The sequence below is a fragment of the Gekko japonicus genome, unplaced genomic scaffold, assembly GCF_001447785.1.
Source record: "Gekko japonicus isolate JY-2015 unplaced genomic scaffold, Gekko_japonicus_V1.1 scaffold2395, whole genome shotgun sequence".
Classification (NCBI taxonomy): domain Eukaryota; kingdom Metazoa; phylum Chordata; class Lepidosauria; order Squamata; family Gekkonidae; genus Gekko; species Gekko japonicus.
This window is the reverse complement of record NW_015167607.1, coordinates 73,297-95,179: the sequence shown is the minus strand read 5'-3', so window position 1 is coordinate 95,179 and position 21,883 is coordinate 73,297. Positions and strand designations below refer to the sequence as shown.

At 43.7% G+C, this 21,883-nt stretch overlaps 1 protein-coding gene across 1 annotated transcript in view; it reads left to right on the top strand.

The window, feature by feature from the left end:
• The first annotated feature begins 455 nt into the window (after nucleotides 1–455).
• LOC107112812 (2-oxoglutarate dehydrogenase-like, mitochondrial) overlaps nucleotides 456–21,883 on the top strand; it is an 87,504-nt gene continuing 66,076 nt past the window's right edge. Inside the window, exons 1-5 of the mRNA XM_015414005.1 lie at nucleotides 456–662; nucleotides 5,219–5,410; nucleotides 16,117–16,219; nucleotides 17,249–17,364; nucleotides 21,014–21,020. Coding sequence (XP_015269491.1) covers nucleotides 456–662; nucleotides 5,219–5,410; nucleotides 16,117–16,219; nucleotides 17,249–17,364; nucleotides 21,014–21,020 — 625 coding nt within the window. The remainder of the gene's footprint in view (nucleotides 663–5,218; nucleotides 5,411–16,116; nucleotides 16,220–17,248; nucleotides 17,365–21,013; nucleotides 21,021–21,883) is intronic.

Sequence of the window (21,883 nt, the reverse complement as noted above, 5' to 3'; positions counted from 1 at the left end):
GGAGTGCAAAAATTAAAAAACAGTGAAATAATAGTAATAAACTTCATAGGCCAGATTGGCAAAATAAATGAGGGATACCTAAAAGTGAAATATAAATGGAATGTGATAGCATAAGATCTCTCTGTATTATTTGTGCATAATTGAATAGAGATTAAGCAAGAACAATGACAGAACTTTCATACTAAAGCACTAATACTGTTGAGTTGGATTTCAAGTGTAATTTAGCCTTAATGTTGCTATGCGGGAAACCATGTACCAATAATTCGTATTAGAATAAATGGCTTTCACTGGTAAGGATTTCTCAGAAATTGGCTTTCTGCCACTAGACCTTGGCTCTAAGTATGAAATCTGTTAAAAGGGAAAGCTTTTAATTGCAATATACCTATGAAGTGTTAGTGGTTTTTCTAATTCATTTTTTTTAAATATTTGCAGTAGAGACTGATCCATGAACAAATATGAGTCACTGGCGGCTGATTGCAACTACCCTGAAACGGAACGGCATTTGTTCTCTGACAAAGAAAAACGTAAACAGAAAAGCGTTTCTGCCATGTCGGAATTATGTTTCACCTGGAGCCACAGAACCATTCTTGAGTGGAAGTAATTCAAGTTATGTTGAGGAAATGTATTATGCATGGCTTGAAAATCCAAAAAATGTTCACAAGGTAAATGCTATATATATATAATGTAAGATCACTTAAAGTCATTAGAGTATTGCTGTCCTAGACACCTGACATTTGGTACACAGCTTGGTCGAAACAGGAACTTTCATTTATGATAGAGGCTGGTACTCCAGCACAGGTCAAACCAAGCCACACGTGAGAGGAATCGCCCAGTGTCCATTTACATTTGGGCTGGGTAGTTTCTAACATTTCTAACACCAGTTAGCTATAAAGAGGGTCTATGTCAGGCTTATGGCACATACTTTTAATAAAGAAGATCCCGCAGCAACTCCTTGCCCCTTTCTTCAGAAGTATCTTAAGTAGAAGTTCTGGGAAAGACTTCTGCCTGAGTTCTTGGTGATCCACAGCCTTGTCAAAATGGAACTCAAATAAAATGGCTACAATCCAATTAATCCAAAGGTCTGAAATCACCGTTTCATTGATGAGCAAGTGTTTGTCAATGAGCCCAGGTTACTAGACTTACTGAAAATATAGGTACATAGGTTTCCACCTTGTCCTCTTGGTTAAAAGGAACTTGCATATGAAAGCTAGTAGCAATCATTCTTGGTAAAGGATGGAAGAGCATGGTGACGCAAGGGAAATGGAGTACATGAAAACAAAATTGGTCAGTTCATAGTAAAATCAATATAGTTAAATCTGTTGTCATATAAATTCTGCACCAGAATTTAGTTGGATTTTACTAGCATTTTTGTGCAGACAGTGACTGCATCTGTGCTCTTGCTCATTTTTTTTAGAACAACTGCACTTCCTTAAACACTAGTATTTGTACCTAGTGCCCATATAAGTCCTGATCCAAAGCCGTGTTATAGATATGGGTACTCTGATGCTCAAGTGACCTCCTGGAATCTTTTGGATTCTTGCAAGTCAGTGCAATAATGAATAAATCCCGATGGAATTGGGGTTCTGGTTAGCTGTATACCATATATATTAATATATAAAATCTGGCAAATACCAGTTTTGTGATGTTTTGCAGACTAGGGAAAATGTTTTCCGTGAATGAAGTTCTTTTGGGACCACATGTGTTGCATTTTCCCACATCTTGAACCACAGTTTGGGAAAACTGGGAATGACAGCAAACATACTTACAGTCTGGTCCTGTGCACACTGACTTGAACTTAATGCTTGCAGAATTCAGTACGGCTTATTCACAAATATAATCTGCCTTAAACATGTTGTCAAGCGCTTATTATTTATTTAATTTATAGTCTGCCTTTCTCACTTAGACTCAGGGTGTATGACAGAGTTGAAAGGTGATGCAATAGGAACGATACAATTCAAACAATGCAATAAAATGAAGAATACAAAATTGTAAAAAAACCCAAGGCAATTAAAAGAGCATAATACATGGTCATACATAATACAATGCAAAGAAAGAAAGAAAGAAAAATTTCCTAGACGTTAAAGCTAGAACCCGGTTTTTGTTATAAAAACACTCTCCTGAACAATTGTTTGATCACCACCTCATTCCCTTTATCCAAATGCCCTCCTGAAAATAAGTGTTTACCTGTGCAGGGTTCCGTTTACTAGACAGGAGTTTGTGGCAGGATCAGTAAGAAGAGGCCATGTAACCTTAGCATTGTCATATTGTGCATTTAGATGCCAACATCCCAGTTAAATATGGCACTGCATGGATACTTAGGAAAAAATGTTCAGGGTCTCATTTAAACCCGCCCTTCATGTGTATAGGATTACAGACATAGTTTCAACAGAACAAGCATATATGGAAGTGGCTTTCATAGTCCATACTATGGGATGTTATCCTTCCAAAGTTAAATTTTCTAAGAAGACCCAAGTTTTCTGGCCCAGGAATCTGTTATTTAAACTACTCAGTGGGGCATATTCAGGATTCACTAGTAAGTCTTCCAAAAGTAATCAGCAAAGCATCACTTAGAAACTGCCTTTCTCTCAATTCATCCTTTTGGGTCAGCTTTTTCTAAGAGGCTCTTTGCTCATTCCTTTTCACCTCCCTAGTAATCCTTTGCTCCACTAGTGCAAAGTAGCATCTAAAACAGCTGTGGGAATGAAATGACACCAACCCTGAGAAAGGTGTCATTATTTCTGCTCATAGAATGGTGTCAGGCCCATAGATCATTGGGAAGAGTGTTGACAAGGCTTAGTTATTGCTATCACAAGATTAATTGCAAAACTGCTTGGTCGGCTATTGACTACATAACAGTTGCTGTTTTCCACTATGTAACCACTCTACCGTGATTGTATAATGACTTCTTTGATGTTGTTTGCTTGGAGATGAGGGTGTTTTTTTTTTATTTAAAAGAAAAACAGGAAAAAACCTTATGATGTAATAGCGGTAATGGACAGAAACCTAAACTCCCAAGTGTGCAGTATATTAGGGATTGCCACTAAAACATGATCTACAGTGAAAAAAGATTTTCAGCTGAGCCATTCTTAGCACTAGATTCTGTAAAGTAAATTGCTGAGTATTGGGTTTACTGATAAACATGTTGCCATTCAACTTTAACAGACTTCTTTGATGTTAAAACAATGAATACAGCTACCTTCATATATTGTATCTGCTACTCTAAGAGTTTACAATATATTACCTTGTCCAAATATTAAGGAAATGGTAATGAAATGTAGGGTAATATGACTGAGCAGACTGCATAATCATAAATGTATAATTATAACAATCTTCTGGAGCTTTGTGACAATATAGTTTCACCACAGCATTATTACTATAGTCACTTATTTAAAACTTTAACCTTTAAAAGGTCATTAACTTTTTCAGACCCGCAAACCAAATTTAATCCTAATTTACTTTTTGTTTTTTCACCATTTAGGTTGGTCTGTCTTCTGTTCCTCACTCCATCCCATTCAGTTCTCACTTTGTATTTTTATCCTGACTTCCTTAAAGAAAATTTTAAACTAACAAAACAAAACAAAAATGCTGCTCTTGGTGGTGTGATATACCCCTGATCATGGTGAAAACCTCCTTGAGACTATGATCTAATAGCTGAAGATGGTTTCCCAGTTGCTTCAGCCTATTAGCAACATTTCTTCAATTTTTTTTGAAACCCCCAAGAGGGTAATTTTATTGGTTTTTCAATAGACTACATAACTACAACAGAAAATATAGGAAAGGGGACTACAACTAGGGATAAAGAAAAGATACCCACACTAACTAAAAACCCAAGAGTAGGAGATCATTTCCGTGTTAAACTACATGTTAGTAAACACTTCTTCAATTTTATACTTACATAGATGAGAACTGGAATGAGTCACACTTTAAAAAATATCTGTTATGCATACAGGCTTGGATCCAAGAAGGACTTCACTGAATGGAAGAGGGGCAATTTTTGCTGATTCCACCTTTCCCTCTGCAAATCTGTTTGTGGGGGTCCTTATTCCTCAAGAACAACATTTCATGTGTGAGCATTTTCTTAGGGGTGTGTGTCCTGTTGCACTCATGAAAACCCATTTCATCAGTGGAAATTTCTGCTGGATCGAAGCTATAGCTTGACAGGAAACGTGTAGAGTTTTTGCAGACTGAACTACAGCCGTACGCAATCTTTTCTCTGAGCCAGCCAAGAGTCCAATAGCATTAGCTGCCACCATTTGTATTCAAGCAATTGGAATACCTCATTATAACCTTAAAATTCTCAGTATTATTTATCTATCCTAACAATCTCAACCAAAACCAGACATAGGTAGGCAGAGTTTATTAGGAAAAGATGTCGAGCAGACCTACCTATCGAGGTCCCGTGGAGGTCCTGTGGTAGGGGGGAGATGCCGATCACAGTCCTGCGGCCCGGCAAAGAAGCAGGGCGCAGGGCAAACGGGGTTGGGTGTTTTTTTAAAAAAACGCAATTGTGCGCATGCTCCCTTGGGTGCGTGTGCGCATCCTTGGAGACTTTGGGAAAAAAACCCTTTTTCCGAGGGGACATGGGCGGGCGCCGGAACTACCTCCGGAAACGCAATCAGACGCCCGCCCTTGCCCCGCGGTTTCAGGAAACTAGTACCTCCGAGGTACTAGTTTTTTATTGCACGTCTTCGGCGGGAAGCCTCGGTTGCGCCACGGAAGCCCGACGCTTCCCAGATGTGCCGGTGAGATCGCGCCTGGAAACTCCGCCTATCTTCCGTCCCTCTAGCGTGGCTAATGCTCCGTGTGACCAAGATTTATTATAAAAGAAAATCAGAATTCTCATGGTGTTAAAAAGCCCAACATTTCTAAAAATGGCAAAAGGAAGAGACTGAGGAGAGGAAGCATGCAACTATACATTCTGGCTCTGATCAGCTAGGCCTCTCTCAGTTCTTAATATTGCTAAAGCTAGAGGAGAATGGTATTTGTACTGTCCTGTATTAGGTTCAGCGATAAGATTAAGCACTTAAGAGGGGCTGATGATAGAATATTAGGTTGAGAGGTAGATGACACGAGTGGAGGGGTGAGGGAATGAGAAGATTGAATTCATACTCATATATATTTTTAGAAGGAAATATTTCTGTCTAAAAGACTTTTTCCATATCCCTCTCTTTCCCCCTTCTTTCTTTTCTTCTTTTCTCCTTTCTGCCATCTTGTCTAGTCTTGGGATTTATTTTTCCGAAACACTACTGCTGGCACTGTTCCTGGGCAAGCCTTTCAGTCTCAGTTACCAGACTTTTCAGGTGGTAAAACGTCACTAATCCAAAGCCACGGGCTGACTAAGTCTCTAGGTAAAGCCGAAAAACTGGTTGAAGATCACTTGGCTGTGCAGTCATTAATTAGAGCATATCAAGTAAGTACATTACAGTACATTGCCATCAGTTTCCCCAGTGTTATGAGAATATTTTGTAAATAGAAAATAGTTGTGTAATACATTTTTAAAAGATTTTTGGGTATAATTTTGTTATATAAGTGGTGCAGTTAAAGAAACCAAGATGGTGAATGACTAGCCCAAATGTCTTAAGGCTAATGTGGCTAATAAGGTACTTTCAAATGTCATTGATGCCAAGGAGAGCACATGATACAGGAAGCCATTTCTCAGCTTGTTGGTTTTGCCATATCTTCATTTTTGCCATATTCATTTTTGCATTATTTCAGGATATGATAGGTATTCCGTTCATGTAAAAGTAAATAATAAAACATTTTAAAACTCCAAATATTAGGTGATTGGTGATTTTCTTCTGTGTAACAGGATGATAACGTATCTTAAAAACGCATCAGTTTGATGATTCATCAACAGAATGAGTGTTTGAATTTCCATGGTTTGACTGTGAGTTTTGTGCTTGTCTTAAGGCCAGTCATGAAATAGATTAATACAAATATGTGAACTTTTTGTTCTGAAAAGTTTATTTTTAGAGCTTTCTAAGGAGGAGAAAAATTATACTCCAAGTTGGTCTAACAACTTACTCCCACACATAGAAGTAAGAAGCAGTTTGGGTATACAGTGGCCAGTTTGTGAAATTTAGGGAATTTACAAAGCCATCCTAATCAGATTTCCACCCTTCTGGGTCCATTGAAATCACTGGGCTTAGAAAGGAGTTAGTCTGTGAAGTGGATGAGCACTCCTTTCACTCAGAATTTTGAAACAAGCTCTGCTATAGTTGACCCCTTTATTCTTATCAAGGTTGTGCCATTCTCTGACGTGATGCTCAGCACAGGTATAGTGTCAATAGAACATAGCAGTGCCCTTGCACTGTCACATTTACGGCATGGATCACCATTCATGGGTGGTCCTACCCACCACCCTTGCACTGTCACATTTACGGCATGGATTCGTGGGTGGTCCTACCCACCGTATTGTGCATTGTTGTTTTGTTTTTGCTGCCAGAAGCAGGGCTGGCTCTGCCCAGCAGGCAAGTCAGGCAGATAGATCTCTGAATGCATCCCCACATTCTGTGTCCAAAGCCATCTTTCATTGTTGGTAGCCATGTTGGTAGTTGTTGATACTGGCACCTCCTCCTAAAGAACTGCATGTCCCAATTTGTTTCTGAGGGATATGGCTCTGTGTTATATTGCAGTTCAGGTACCAACAAAGATTGCTTGTGGGATATAATATTTTTGGAATTCACAAGGGAGAATGAATCTGTAGGCCTGGTTATCCCCTGTTTGTAGCGGTATACAGTACATAAATGTTTAACACTGTCGGCATTTTTTGAAAGGAGGAGGATAGACTCCAGATCTGTTTTTTAAAACGTCTGAAGAAATTGCTACTATTACAGTTCATCATTGAAAAGGAATAATGGCTTCTTTCATTAATGTTTATGTTTCTGAAATTTTCATAAACCATGAAACTATGTGATATTTTTATTCTTACAAATTCCCTGTTAATCTATATATCATATACCCAGAATATTGTCAGTTCAGTTATTTTCTTAAGGCCCTTCTGACTAATATTTTCAAAAGAAAAATACTAGAACTGTTCCGCCAACTGTTGCATTGTGCTCTCTGAATGATAAATCAGTGGGTGGTACAGAACTCCTGTAACTCTTGGTTTTTAATGGATATATCTCCTTTCACTTCCATAATAATTGGGGAGAGCTTTTGTCATTGCACAGTACTGCCAAAACAAATTATTTTCGTTGTATCATGTGGGAATAGCTGTATATTAAAAAGATGAATTAGACTAAGATTGTCAGACTATATGTAGAATTATTGTTTTCTCTAACTTTGTACAATTGATCAGTAAAAGCTACTGTGGAATTACGATAAGAACTGTGGAAGATCAGTCCTGCAAACCTCTCTGGGATGAAAACTGGGGAGGAGGCAGGTTAGGGGAGGATCCTCTATCTTTGCGTAAGACTATGGGTATCAAAACGGCCTAGTAAGAGGAGCATTGGACTTGGAGGACACAGAAAGCACATATTTGCCAATAGCAGGTCTCCCCTTCCTGTTTGTTTGTTTTTGCATCGCTTTTGATGTAGCATTGTTGGAGGAGCTAACTGGTCACAGAGAAGTCTCAGTTAGTTTGTAATGTGGTATTAACACTCCACTACTGCTGTTTTGACACAAAGATCCTGAACAGCGCATGTCAATTTTAATGGCAGAATTGCAAATGCATTTTGATAAATGAGGTCAGGAAATCAGATGATTGTGGTCTTGTTCTGAGCAGGAAGAAACTGGATTTTTTGAATCAAAACAAAGGAATTTCCAAAAATTTAGTAGCATCCCTGGAGAGGATGCACTTCATTGTCGTCATTCTGTGCAGTCCCACATTGGGACTGCATATGTGCAGGCCAGCCACCAGGAAGACTTCTTAGCATCTCTTTAGCCTTAGCAACAGAGCAGGGGGAGCCCCTCCCATCTGGAGCTTCTCTGAGGCAGTCTACCTGCTCAAATGGTCGTGTGGTCCCCCTTTCTCTCGGTTTTTTTTTTTTTTGCTGCTGCTCTGTGAAGAACATTCCAGTGTCACCCCTTTTGGGGACAGATCTTCGGTTCTTGTCTTTCTCTGGCTGGAATTATTTTGCAGAAATCTCTTAAAGAAAGGTTCCTGTTATGCCACCAAAATGATGTGTACAGACAAACACTCTTTATTTCTGTTATGTCTGGGGGAAAGCTTTATCAGGTTCTGTTAACCCAGCAGCTAAATCATCTGCCGTGGTGGAACTTGCTTCTCCTTCAACATTGAGATCTGCACACATGAGGACTGTCCTTCTTATCCGGCCTCAATGATCTCCTGTTGGTTATGAGATTGGATCCGATGCATAGAAAATCAAGGTCCCCTGCAGCAGGCCCTGCGAAGTCCTTGTTGGAACTGCCACCTAAGAAGCATAAAGCTAAGGCGAAAGGTAAAGGGATCGTTCGATTTTGATAGATCCAGCAGGACCTTTGGATCAGTGCCTTGTGATTCGACTGAGCTACCTGCACCACGTACACTGTCACCAGATTTGCACTCCCTAGTTCCATCAATCTCCAAAGGTGAAATGGTTGCAGAGCAAGTTGACTTGCCTGAGAATCTACCCTCAGTTCTATTGGCTCCAGCTCTGCCTCTGTCATGGCCACAAGCCTTTCCTCCAGGACACTGGCAGCACTATCCTTTCTTTCATCATTCCCCATTCCCACAAAAGTGGGGGGATCAGTACCAACCTCTGTTGGAAATGAGACATTCCGCATCCAAAACTAAAGACCAGCCCTCGATATCACGGCGGATGCCTCCTGCTCATCCTTCTACATCTCTCTCCAGTTCCGAGGAGGATGAGTGTCATTCCATAGCCAGCTTGGATCTACCATCTTATTCATCTCCAGATGACACCGTTGGGAACCATGATCCTGTTTCACCAAGTGGAGTCCTCTGACTTTATTCAGAACAAATGATCAGGATGGCGCAGTCCTTGGAAATTCATATTACTACAACTGACACAAGGCCAAGGGACAAAATCTTAGGCCGTCTTTATTCTGGTGCCCATGGGATAATCACCTTCCCCCTGTTGGTGGGTATTTTTGACATGGCCAGGTCCATTTGGGACAAACCTTCCTCTATCCCTACTATCTCTCATGGGGTGGAGAATATGTATAGAGTTCAACAGGAGGGGTTCCTATTCTTAGAAGGCAAAGCAGAGGGTGGGCTCCCACTCCACACGACGAGCTGGTAAAAGCCCTCACGGACCATTTCGCGCTGAAGCCCTCCAAAATGGCAATGCGGATGGACTTCATGGCGCGCACCCAGAGGTCCAGAGAATCGGCCGCTGATTTCTTAGCCGACATCCGTTGGCTAGCAATCAACTGTGAATTCCCGGCCATCGAAGACACCCTCCTGAACCCGTTTGTCTGGGCGGTCCGGGAACCAAAACAGAGAAGGAAGCTCGTTGGCCTGGAGGACCTCAAGATCGACAAGGCACTCCGGGCTGCTTCCGCTTATGAGAAATCCCAACAGGATTGTCAGGCCACCACTGCACACCAGGCAATCGCTGCCCAAGACTCCAACGTCTCGGACAACAAGGAAGCTCACCAGGTAAGGCGCCCGGCTCGGCCCGACGTGGACTTTAATGCGATATGCAGTGAGTTTCCGGGGGTATTTGATGGTAAGCTTGGCCGATACTCTGGGCCCCCGGTTGCACTAGAACTAGACCCCACAGTGAGGCCCATCCGAATGAAGGCCAGGCGGCACCCGTTCGTGCTGCAGCCCAAGATTGAGGCAGAACTGGTCTGCCTGGTGGAGCAAGGGGTGCTAGAACCCGTGCCACATGCCCAGTGGGAGAATTTGTGCTGATTATGTGTACTATTAATAAGACACGTCAGGACCATGCATACCCGGTACCGGTGGTCAGTCATGTATTGGCTTCATTGGCTGGGGCAAAGGTTTTTAGCAAGCTGGACTTGGCACAGGTTTACCAGTGATTGCCAGTGGACGATAAGGTTTTTGGCAAGCTGGACTTGGCACACAGGTCTATCAGTGATTGCCAGTGGACGAAGCTACTGCCGAGGCCCAAACGATTGTGACCCACAGTGGGGGCTTTCAGAGTCGGGCGACTACAATTTGGAGTAAGCGTGGCCCCGGGGATTTTTCAAAATCTGATGGATTGTCTCCTCAAAGGCATTCCAGGAGTCCAGTCATTCTTTGATGATGTTCTGATAGCGGCACCCGACTCTGAGACCTTTGCGGCGCGACTCAGGGTGGTGCTTCGACGTTTTGATGCTGCCGGTTTCAAGGTGAAGCGTGAAAAATGTCTTCTAGGGGTGCCACGGGTGGAATTCTTGGGGTTTGTGGTGGATACCCAAGGGATCCACCCGACGCACGACAAGATCCGCACAATCGTGCAGGTGCCCACTCCCTCATCCAAGGCAGAACTGCAGGCCTTCCTAGGCCTATTGAACTTTTATCACTTGTTCTTGCCCCACAAGGCTGCTGTAGCTGAACCCCTTCACTGTCTGCTGGACAAGCACGATCCCTGGGTCTGTGGTCCCAAACACTCCACCGCTTTCCAGGCGGTGAAAGATCTGTTGTCCTCGAATGCAGTCCTTGCCCATTTCAACGAGGCCCTGCTGGTGGTGTTGGCTTGCGATGCTTCCCTGTACAGGGTGGGGGTGGTCCTGGAGCACAGACTGGCCGATGGCTGCAAGGTTCTGATCGCCTATTACTCTCACACGTTGTCTGCGGCGGAGTGCAATTATGCCCAGATAGATAAAGAGACTTTGGCGATCATAGCCAGTGTGAAGAAATTTCACGACTATCTCTATGGCTGGGCTTTCACAATTGTGACAGACCACAAACCCCTCTTGGGTCTCCTCGCACCAGACCGCCAGACCCTTCAAATGCTATCCCCTCGGGTGCTGCGCTGGTCCATATTCTTGGCGGGGTATCAGTACCCACTCACCCACCGCCCCAGTAAGGTGATGGGCCACACCAACGCCATGAGCTGTCTCCCGCTCCCTGCCTCCAACCCTGATCTGACCCTGGCACACCACATCGCCTTGCTGGAATGCCTGCCCACCCACCCGGTTCAAGTGGGGGAAGTGGCACACCACACTGCCCAGGATCACATTCTCTCCCGGGTCTTGGACTGAGTGGGGAGAGGGTGGCCTGCCAGCCCGCTGGGACCTGACTTCACGGCGTTTTCAGCCCACCGGGACAAACTGTCCTCCCACAAGGGGTGCCTGCTTTGGGGCAGCAGGGTGGTAATCCCCACCGGTTTAAAGGTGAAGCGTGAAAAATGTCTTCTAGGGGTGCCACGGGTGGAATTCTTGGGGTTTGTGGTGGATGCCCAAGGGATCCACCCAACGCACAACAAGATCCGCACAATCGTGCAGGTGCCCACTCCCTCATCCAAGGCAGAACTGCAGGCCTTCCTAGGCCTATTGAACTTTTATCACTCGTTCTTGCCCCACAAGTCTGCTGTAGCTGAACCCCTTCACTGTCTGCTGGACAAGCACGATCCCTGGGTCTGTGGTCCCAAACACTCCACCGCTTTCCGGGCAGTGAAAGATCTGTTGTCCTCGAATGCAGTCCTCGCCCATTTCAACGAGGCCCTGCTGGTGGTGTTGGCTTGCGATGCTTCCCCGTACAGGGTGGGGGTGGTCCTGGAGCACAAACTGGCCGATGGCTGCAAGGTTCTGATCGCCTATTACTCTCACACGTTGTCTGCGGCGGAGTGCAATTATGCCCAGATAGATAAAGAGGCTTTGGCGATCATAGCCGGCGTGAAGAAATTTCACGACTATCTCTATGGCCGGGCTTTCACAATTGTGACGGACCACAAACCCCTCTTGGGTCTCCTCGCACCAGACCACCAGACCCTGCAAATGCTATCCCCTCGGGTGCTGCGTCCTTCCATATTCTTGGCGGGGTATCAGTACCTGCTCACCCACTGCCCCAGTAAGGCGATGGGCCACACCAACGCCATGAGCTGTCTCCTGCTCCCTGCCTTCAACCCTGATCTGAACCTGGCACACCACATCGCCTTGCTGGAATACCTGCCCACCCACCCGGTTCAGGTGGGGGAAGTGGCACACCACACTGCCCAGGATCACATTCTCTCCCAGGTCTTGGACGGGGTGGGGAGGGGTTGGCCTGCCAGCCCGCTGGGACCTGACTTCACGGCGTTTTCAGCCCACCGGGACAAACTGTCCTCCCACAAGGGGTGCCTGCTTTGGGGCAGCAGGGTAGTAATCCCCACTCCACTTAGAAATCGAGTCCTCGGCGCACTGCACGAGAATCACCCAGGGATCATCAGGATGAAGGCCCTGGCCAGGAGCTATGTGTGGTGGCCGGGGCTGAACAGTGAAATTGAGGATAAAGTTGTGCTGCCAGAAATGTCAGGAATCCAGCCCCGACCCCCCACAAGACCCGGTGCGGCCATGGGAGTCGTCCCATAAACCTGGGCAAGTCTACATCTGGATTTTGTCGGGCCCTTCCAGGGACAAATATTCTTTCTGCTGGTTGATGCATACACAAAATGGCTAGAGGTAATAACGGTCCCCTCTACCTCCTCCCGGTCGGCCATCCGCGCGATGTGGCGGATCGTTAGCTCCCATGGTATTCCTGACTCCCTGATGGCAGACAATGGCATGGCCTTCACCTCAATGGAGTTTCAGGAGTTCGTGCAATATTACGGCATCGCTGCGTTTCACCCTTCAACCAACGGCCAGGCTGAACGCATGGTCAGAACTATAAAAGAGTCCCTGTGTCGCATGGATCAGGGGGACTGGGACTACAAGTTAGCCGCTTTTCTTTTTGGCCAGCACACAACCCCACACACCACAACTGGCCACAGTCCAGTCAAGCTCCTCGTGGGCTGGTGCCTACCAACCCGACTGGACTGCCTCCACCCAGACAGGGCCCCGGAACACAGCCCAGCCACCGAAGACCAGGAGGCTTCAAGGGGGTTCTTCCCAGGGGACTCAGTGTATGCCCGAGGTCCCACTTGGATACCAGCTAGAGTTGTCCATGTGACAGGGCCGCTCTCCTATGAAGTCTCTGGCAAAGACAGGCAGCTGTTAAGACGGCACATAGACCAACTATGCCGCCTCCTCCTTCCAGCAGACACTGACACTCCCGCCGACAGTGCCTCCAATGGTCCAACTTCCCGGGAACCCGAGGCAACCGTACTAGCAGAGCCGCGTCCGAGCACTCCACCAGGCGAAAGCAACAGCAGCAACGCAGAGCCAACAGACAGCCAGGAGCTGCCTAGCGGTCCCACACCAGCGGAGGTTCCAGCAACCGAGATCCCTTCACCTGAACCGGCCAGGATGATTCCGGAGAGTACAGACTCAGCCCGGAACACAGCCCAGCCACCGAAGACCAAGAGGCTTCAAGGGGGTTCTTCCCGGGGGACTCTGTGTACGCCCGGGGTCCCACTTGGATTACGGCTAGAGTTGTCCGGGGGTGAGGGGTGTTGTGTACCATGATAAGGCTACGCGGTCGGGCTCGCACGTGGCCACAGGAACGTGCCGAGCTTCGCACCCAAGGACAATAGCAGCCCGGATCCTAATAGGCTGTTAAGACGGCACATAGACCAACTATGCTGCCTCCTCCTTCCAGCAGACACTGACACTCCCGCCGACAGTGCCTCCGATGGTCCAACTTCCCGGGAACCCGAGGCAACCGCACCAGCAGAGCCGCGTCCGAGCGCTCCACCAGGTGAAAGCAACAGCAGCAACACAGAGCCAACAGACAGCCAGGAGCTGCGTAGCAGTCCCACACCAGCGGAGGTTCCAGCGACCGAGATCCCTTCACCCGAACCGGCCAGGATGATGCCGGAGAGTACAGCCTCAGAGCCAGGTGTGTGCCGTTCCACTAGGGAGCAGCAGAAACCCGTGTACCTCAGAGATTATGTCTGCTAGGGGGTATCTGGACCAAGGGGTGAGGGGTGTTGTGTACCATGATAAGACTACGTGGTCGGGCTTGCACGTGATCACAGGAACGTGCTGAGCTTCGCACCCAAGGACAATAGCAGCTACAGATCCGAGAACTCACCTGTTGGTCAGCCCGGATCCTAATAGGGAACCAATAGGGGGAGTTGTGTGTAAATAATCCAATCACAGGTGTGGGTGTGGGTGTGAGTGTTGGGTGTGTTTTGAATGGGAATATAAGCGGGCCGCGGGCCACGCTAGTTATCTCAAGTTCTCCTATGTGCTAATAAAGTATGAGCTGAAATCACTAAACCATGCAGTAGTCTCAGTACTTTATAGTGGAACTGCACGGAACAATGACAATGAAAACAGTGTTGCACTTACCTGCAACTGTTACTCAACAAGTTGTCTCTGCAGGCACACATCCCTCCCTCCTGCCCTGCTGTGAGCTTCTTGTTAATATTATCTGAGATTCATTGCAGCCACTCAGGAGAACTGAGGGAAAGGGGGAGCACCTCCCCTGGAGCATGTGACTGTAGAGCAGGAAGATGACCTCAAGAAAGTTCCAGATTGGAGGGCTCCCCCTGCTCTGTTGCTAAGGTTAAAGAGAAGCTAAGAAATCTTCCTGGTGGCTGGCCTGCACCTGTGTGCCTACACAGATACAACTCAATGAACAACAGTTGCAGGTAAGTACAACACTGTTTTCTGCTGAGCCCACTTTCACTTCTTCCGTTGTAATTCTTTAAAGGTTTAATCCCTAAAGTTTATGGGGAGCCTGGAAGTATCTTGTGCCAGGTAGGGTGATGTCTCTTGAGAAACCTGTATAAGGGTCAAGAAGCGACAGTTAGAACCGGATATGGAACAACTGATTGGTTTAGCATAGGAAAAGGAATACGACAAGGATGTATATTGTCACCTTGCTTATTGGGTCGCGAAGAGTCGGACTCGACTGTGCGACTGAACAACAACAAAAAGGGTGATATATTACTTGGCCTCTGTGCCCTGATAACTGGCCCTCCAGGGCAGCTGGTTGGTCACTGTGTGATGCAGGATGCTGGACTAGATGAACCACTAATCTGATTCAGCAGGGATCTGGACATATTCTTTACTGTCTTACATCCAGTATATTATTGGTTTATTTTAAAAGGATCTTAGTGTACCCTTAAATGAACTTTTACGCCTGATGGGTTTCTCCCCCCTCAACAGTGTATGAATATTTGTGGGAAAGGCCCCCCCTTATAAGAGCATTTTTGATGCTTTCTATGTTTAGATATTGTTTTCCATATCCATATCTGTTTGTAGCAAAATATTCTGTGGCATTTCTAGGGGATATAGCTCATTCAGGGCGTTGCTGAAACATATCAGGATTTACTGTTGATCCATGTTGACTGAGAACTACTCCCCTGAGCAGTACTGTACAGGGGAAGAGTAATATCAGTAAGTGAGCTGTCCTCTAGGGATGTTTGTCTATCATATCTTATCTTCCCATTGAGGGATTCCCAATAAAGAACCTCAGAGGATGCCGGAAATATTTGGTACAGTATTTTCATCCTGCATACTACAAAGACATCTGGTGAACAGAGTGACCAAGGGAGGATTTTAATGCCTTTCTTAAGTCGCTGCTGTTCTTCTAGAAAACAGAATGTATTGAACCTGTGTTCTGCTAGAACAGAGTGACCAAGGGAGGATTTTAATGGCTTTCTTAAGTCGCTGCTGTTGTTCTTCTAGAAAACAGAATGCATTGAACCTGTGTTCTGCTATAGAGACTTGCTCACATTTTGCTGTATGTTGAAAAGCAGATATGTGAAAAGATTCCCAGGGCTGTTCTGAAATATAAGTAGATGTAATTCCTGGAATACAATACATAGTCTTGTGAACAGTCCTGGACCACAGAACCTGGAAATGTAGAATCCCTCCTTAAAACTGTGTAGGTAGAGAAGACAATAACTTTAACTTTGTAAGTCTGTGTAAGATAAGGTTTATCATGGATCACATATCCAGTGACAGCACTCCTTATTTTTAGGTTGTAGGGCACTACAAAAGTCAGCTTGACCCTCTTGGGATTAATGACATTTCTTTTGATGGTTTCTTGAGTGATCTGTCTCTTGGGTGTGCAAACATTGCTGAGCTCTTCCCCTTGACTTACTTTTGTTAGCATTATGATTTCTTCTTTGCCTTTCCTACCACTCTTCTTACCCACTTCAACCTGTTCAGATCCGTGGACATCATGTGGCTCAGTTGGACCCCTTGGGAATCTTGGATGCAGATTTGGACTCATTCGTTCCATCGGATTTAATCACTACTATTGATAAACTGGGTAAGATTTTTTTCAAATCCTTTGTAATAAATTAATATCAACAGTGAGGGGAATGTCTCACGACTCAATGCGTCAGGTAGCTAGGTGAGCATTACAATTAAGAGAGAACATTCAGCTTTGCCATGTGTCAGACAACTCTTCTTTAATGAGTTCATCCTCTAACACTGTGTATTAACTTATGATAAATTGTTTGAAATTTGTCTACGCATGTGTGCGTATGTACAAATAACCGGTGGACTTGGATGAAGGAATACAAGCAAGGATCCTTTCATTCTTATAAAAACAATTTAACCCACTATAGAGAAATCTAAGGGTGATGGGCCATGGCTTAGTGGAAGAGCATCTGTTTGCCCTGCTATAGATGGGCCAGGCTAAGCCCAATCTTGTCAATCTCGGAAGCAAAGCAGGGTCATCCCTGCTTAGTATTTGGATGGGGAGACCACCTAGGAAGTCCAGGATTGCTATGCAGAGACTGGCGATGGCAAACCACCTCTGCATGTCTCTTGCTTTGAAAACCCCATGGGTTCACCAGTTCACCATAAGTTGTCATTTTCCACCACCACCAGAGAAAATTTTTAAAAAGGGTTTGCTTTGAGGATTTAACAGTACCTTTAAAAGATATTTTTGATACGCTGTGAAACAACGTGAGAGTTGCTGATTTCAAAATACTAACTGAGTAATACAAAAAAATAAGTGAAGAAGGTACTATGAAATATGGGGAAAGGGCAGCAAAGACTGCAAGAGTAGTCGTATGTTTGTATCATGCACCTTCAGTACTTGATCAAATAGACCTTTTTTTGGTTCATCAGGCAGTGTACTAGCTTACATTCTCCTGATACACTTTGAAAAACTTGTCCTCAGGTTTGCAGATATTCCAGGTATGGATTGATTGTGTTTTTACTTTTCGGTTTAAACAATATAATAAATTAATAAGTATTTCTTTCTTTTACCTTGCATATAAAAATTGTGTGGCAGTGGGATAAATACTATTTTTCTCCTTCCATGTTGCTCTCAATGGATATACCACAGGATTTTATGGTTTATATGAGTCTGACCTGGACAAAGTGTTCCAGTTGCCTACAACCACCTTTATAGGAGGAAATGAGTCTATGCTTTCTTTACGAGAGATCATCAGGCGACTGGAGGTAAGTGCAGAGATTTGTTTTATGGAATGGCTTTCTCCTGAGCTGGATTCAATGGTTCTGTTTGCCAATCTTCATGCCCTTGAGGTCCACAAAATACAAGTGTTCCTTAAAATGTTTATCTTCTAAATGCTCTAAATAAGAATTAGAAAGAAGCTGTTGCATGTTCATTATTATTCTAATGTAGGCAAGGACCTTGCAAAGAGATCTGTTTTCAAGACAGGACATTCATTACATTTCAAGACAGGACATTCATTACAAACTAGGGAAATGTGGTTTGGTTCATGGTGTGTGGTCAAACCATGAACCAAACTGAACCAGGAGGTTTCTTTGTAAACCAAACCAGTTCATGGCCCTGCAAACCCTCTTGAAAGGGATCGCAGTCCCCTTCAACAGGGTTTGCAGAAAGCCCAAAAAAACAGCTGAGCAATGGGGAGTGGAAATCCCAAAACAACATCCGTGACAAAAATAACGAAGAGTCAATAAAGATATGCTGGAAAATAATTTACTGTAGTAATTCATAACAAAATTCTCTTTTGTTATCGCTTACACGCTAACGAATGCTGCGCAATGTAAACAATTCGTTTCACAATATTTGTTCTATCTGAGCGTGTCGCAATCACAATTCTTATAAGTTACTGCTTATCAACTCTTGAAAGAAACATTCCATTGTGAAGACCTTGGGTTCTGTTATTAGAGAGTCAAAAATGGAATGTTTTCTTCAAGAGTTGATAAGTACTAATTTATAAGAATTGTGATTGCTACATGCTCATTAGCATGTGAGCAATAATATAAGAGAATTTTCTACAGAATTACCACAGTAAATGATTTTGCAACGTATCTTTATTGACTCTTTGTTATTTTTGTCACGAATGTTGCTTTTGGATTTCCACTTCTTCCTGTGATCTCTCATTTTTGGAACAATGGGGAGCAGCAGAAAACAGCCCCAAAAACAGCTGAGTGGTGGGGAACACCTCCCTGCCACTCAGCTGTTTTCCAGGCTGTCTGGTGCAGTCCCTTTAGTTTAAAGGGACTGCACAAGACAGCCTGAAACAGCTGAGCAGAAGGGAGCTTTTTTGGGCTGTCTAATTTAAAAGGACTGCACAAGATAGTCTAAAACAGCTGAGGGGTGGGGAGCACCTCCCTGCCGCTCAGCTGTTTTTGCAGCTTTCATGGGGAATAGAAAGCACAGGTTTAAAGGGACTTGGAGTCCCTTTAAACCTGTGCTTTCTGCTCCATCCACAAACCGCCACAAACTGCTTTAAAAGTTTGTGGAACTTCTTTCTTGAACTACAAACGGTGCAAAAATTGTGATTTTGCTTTGTGCTTCGGTTCATGGCCATTCCTATTCATTACTCAAAGCACACTTTTTCTGTTCTTATAAAACATTGATTGTTTCTTTGCCATAAACATTAAAAATGGTGATACATGGTTGAGCATAATCATAAATTAAACATCATTATATAACAGAATGTATAGAAGCAACAAAAAGGAAAATCAGCAAAATAATATATGGCAGTACACCATTTATTCTCTTTATTAAGTTGGTTGTGTAGATACTTCATAATTTTCCAGTACTGTTCCGTAGTTCATGTGGTTGGTTGGTGTTGAGCCATGTTGTACGGACTGAAGGAAATATTATTTTACTAAATGAGTAATTAAATTGTGGGATTCATTGTCAGCAGACGCAGTTATGTCCGCATGCATAGATAGCTTTAGATTACTCAAAACACACTTGAAGGCCCTTCCATTGGCCACAAGAAGCATTGCTCTAAAGTACTCTGTGGATTATAGAAATCTCCCTGGAATGCATAAGAATATGAAGAAAGGTGGTCCATCTGGTATAGTACTGTCAGCCCTGACAGGCAGCGAATACTTAATCCAGAGCTACAAACAGGAACGTTTTCTAGCCATGTTATATAAGAGTCCTTGCAGAAGGGTACTGCCTGGAGCTGTATTGCATTATAGAGTGGGAAATATTTGTGTGTGTTCTTTAAATTTTAGGGATTATGAGTTCCTTTTCCATTTGTATTGTGATTCCCTCTGCTTTTTAATCATAACTTGGCATTTATATTTGACAATTACTGGACACGATCATGAATTTCTAAATGTTCCTGGATAGTTTTCAGAAACTTGCAGGGTGGGGTGGTGGAATTTGAGCATTGGAGGTGAAGGGCAGGAGACAGAGCAGGCGGTTCCATATCTTGCTTCTGGTTAGTATGTGGGTAGCATTATATCTGTGCAGACTTCTGTTGCATGTTCATTATTATTCTAATGTTGGCAAGGACCTTGCAAGGAGATGTGTTTTCAAGACAGGACATTCATTACATACATTTCAAGACAGGACATTCATTACAAACTAGGGAAATGTGGTTTGGTTCATGGTGTGTGGTCAAACCATGAACCAAACTGAACCAGGAGGTTTCTTTGTAAACCAAACCAGTTCATGGCCCTGCAAACCCTCTTGAAAGGGATCGCAGTCCCCTTCAACAGGGTTTGCAGAAAGCCCAAAAAAACAGCTGAGCAATGGGGAGTGGAAATCCCAAAACAACATCCGTGACAAAAATAACGAAGAGTCAATAAAGATATGTTGGAAAATCATTTACTGTAGTAATTCTGTAGAAAATTCTCTTTTGTTATCGCTTACACACTAACGAATGCTGCCCAATGTAAACAATTCGTTTCACAATATTTGCTTTATCTGAGCGTGTAGCAATCACAATTTTTATAAGTTACTACTTAACAACTCTTGAAAGAAACATTCCATTGTGAAGACCTTGGGTTCTGTTATTAGAGAGTCAAAAATGGAATGTTTTCTTCAAGAGTTGATAAGTACTAATTTATAAGAATTGTGATTGCTACATGCTCATTAGCATGTGAGCAATAATATAAGAGAATTTTCTACAGAATTACCACAGTAAATGATTTTGCAACGTATCTTTATTGACTCTTCGTTATTTTTGTCACGAATGTTGCTTTTGGATTTCCACTTCTTGCTGTGATCTCTCATTTTTGGAGCAATAGGGAGCAGCAGAAAACAGCCCAAAAACAACTGAGTGGTGGGGAATCCCTCCCTGCCACTCAGCTGTTTTCCAGGCTGTCTGGTGCAGTCCCTTTAGTTTAAAGGGACTGCACAAGACAGCCTGAAACAGCTGAGCAGAAGGGAGCTTTTTTGGGCTGTCTAATTTAAAAGGACTGCACAAGATAGTCTAAAACAGCTGAGGGGTGGGGAGCACCTCCCTGCCGCTCAGCTGTTTTTGCAGCTTTCATGGGGAATAGAAAGCACAGGTTTAAAGGGACTTGGAGTCCCTTTAAACCTGTGCTTTCTGCTCCATCCACAAACCACCACAAACTGCTTTAAAAGTTTGTGGAACTTCTTTCTTGAACTACAAACGGTGCAAAAATTGTGATTTTGCTTTGTGCTTCGGTTCATGGCCATTCCTATTCATTACTCAAAGCACACTTTTCCTGTTCTTGTAAAACATTGATTGTTTCTTTGCCATAAACATTAAAAATGGTGATACATGGTTGAGCATAATCATAAATTAAACATCATTATATAACAGAATGTATAGAAGCAACAAAAAGGAAAATCAGCAAAACAATATATGGCAGTACACAATTTATTCTCTTTATTAAATTGGTTGTGTAGATACTTCGTAATTTTCCAGTACTTTTCCATAGTTCATGTGGTTGGTTGGTGCTGAGCCATGTTGTACGGACTGAAGGAAATATTATTTTACTAAATGAGTAATTAAATTGTGGGATTCATTGTCAGCAGACGCAGTTATGTCCGCATGCATAGATAGCTTTAGATTACTCAAAACACACTTGAAGGCCCTTCCATTGGCCACAAGAAGCATTGCTCTAAAGTACTCTGTGGATTATAGAAATCTCCCTGGAATGCATAAGAATATGAAGAAAGGTGGTCCATCTGGTATAGTACTGTCAGCCCTGACAGGCAGCGAATACTTAATCCAGAGCTACAAACAGGAACGTTTTCTAGCCATGTTATATAAGAGTCCTTGCAGAAGGGTACTGCCTGGACCTGGAGCTGTATTGCATTATAGAGTGGGAAATATTTGTGGGTGTTCTTTAAATTTTAGGGTTTTTAAAAAAATTGTGGATTTATACAGATGTAATATGATCCATACCGAACCCTTCAGGAGCAGTTCATGGGATTATGAGTTCCTTTCCCCTTTGTACTATGATTCCCTCTGCTTTTTAATCATAACTTGGCATTTATATTTGACAATTACTGGACATGATCATACATTTCTAAATGTTCCTGGATAGTTTTCAGAAACTTGCAGGGTGGGGTGGTGGAATTTGAGCATTGGAGGTGAAGGGCAGGAGACAGAGCAGGTGGTTCCATATCTTGCTTCTGGTTAGTATTTATTTTATTTATTTATTTATTTAATTAACCTTGGATTTATATCCCGCCCTATCCCGAATGTGGGTAGCATTATATCTGTGCAGACTTTCAGGATATGTTAGTTCCTCGGAATGCTACCTTATAAGC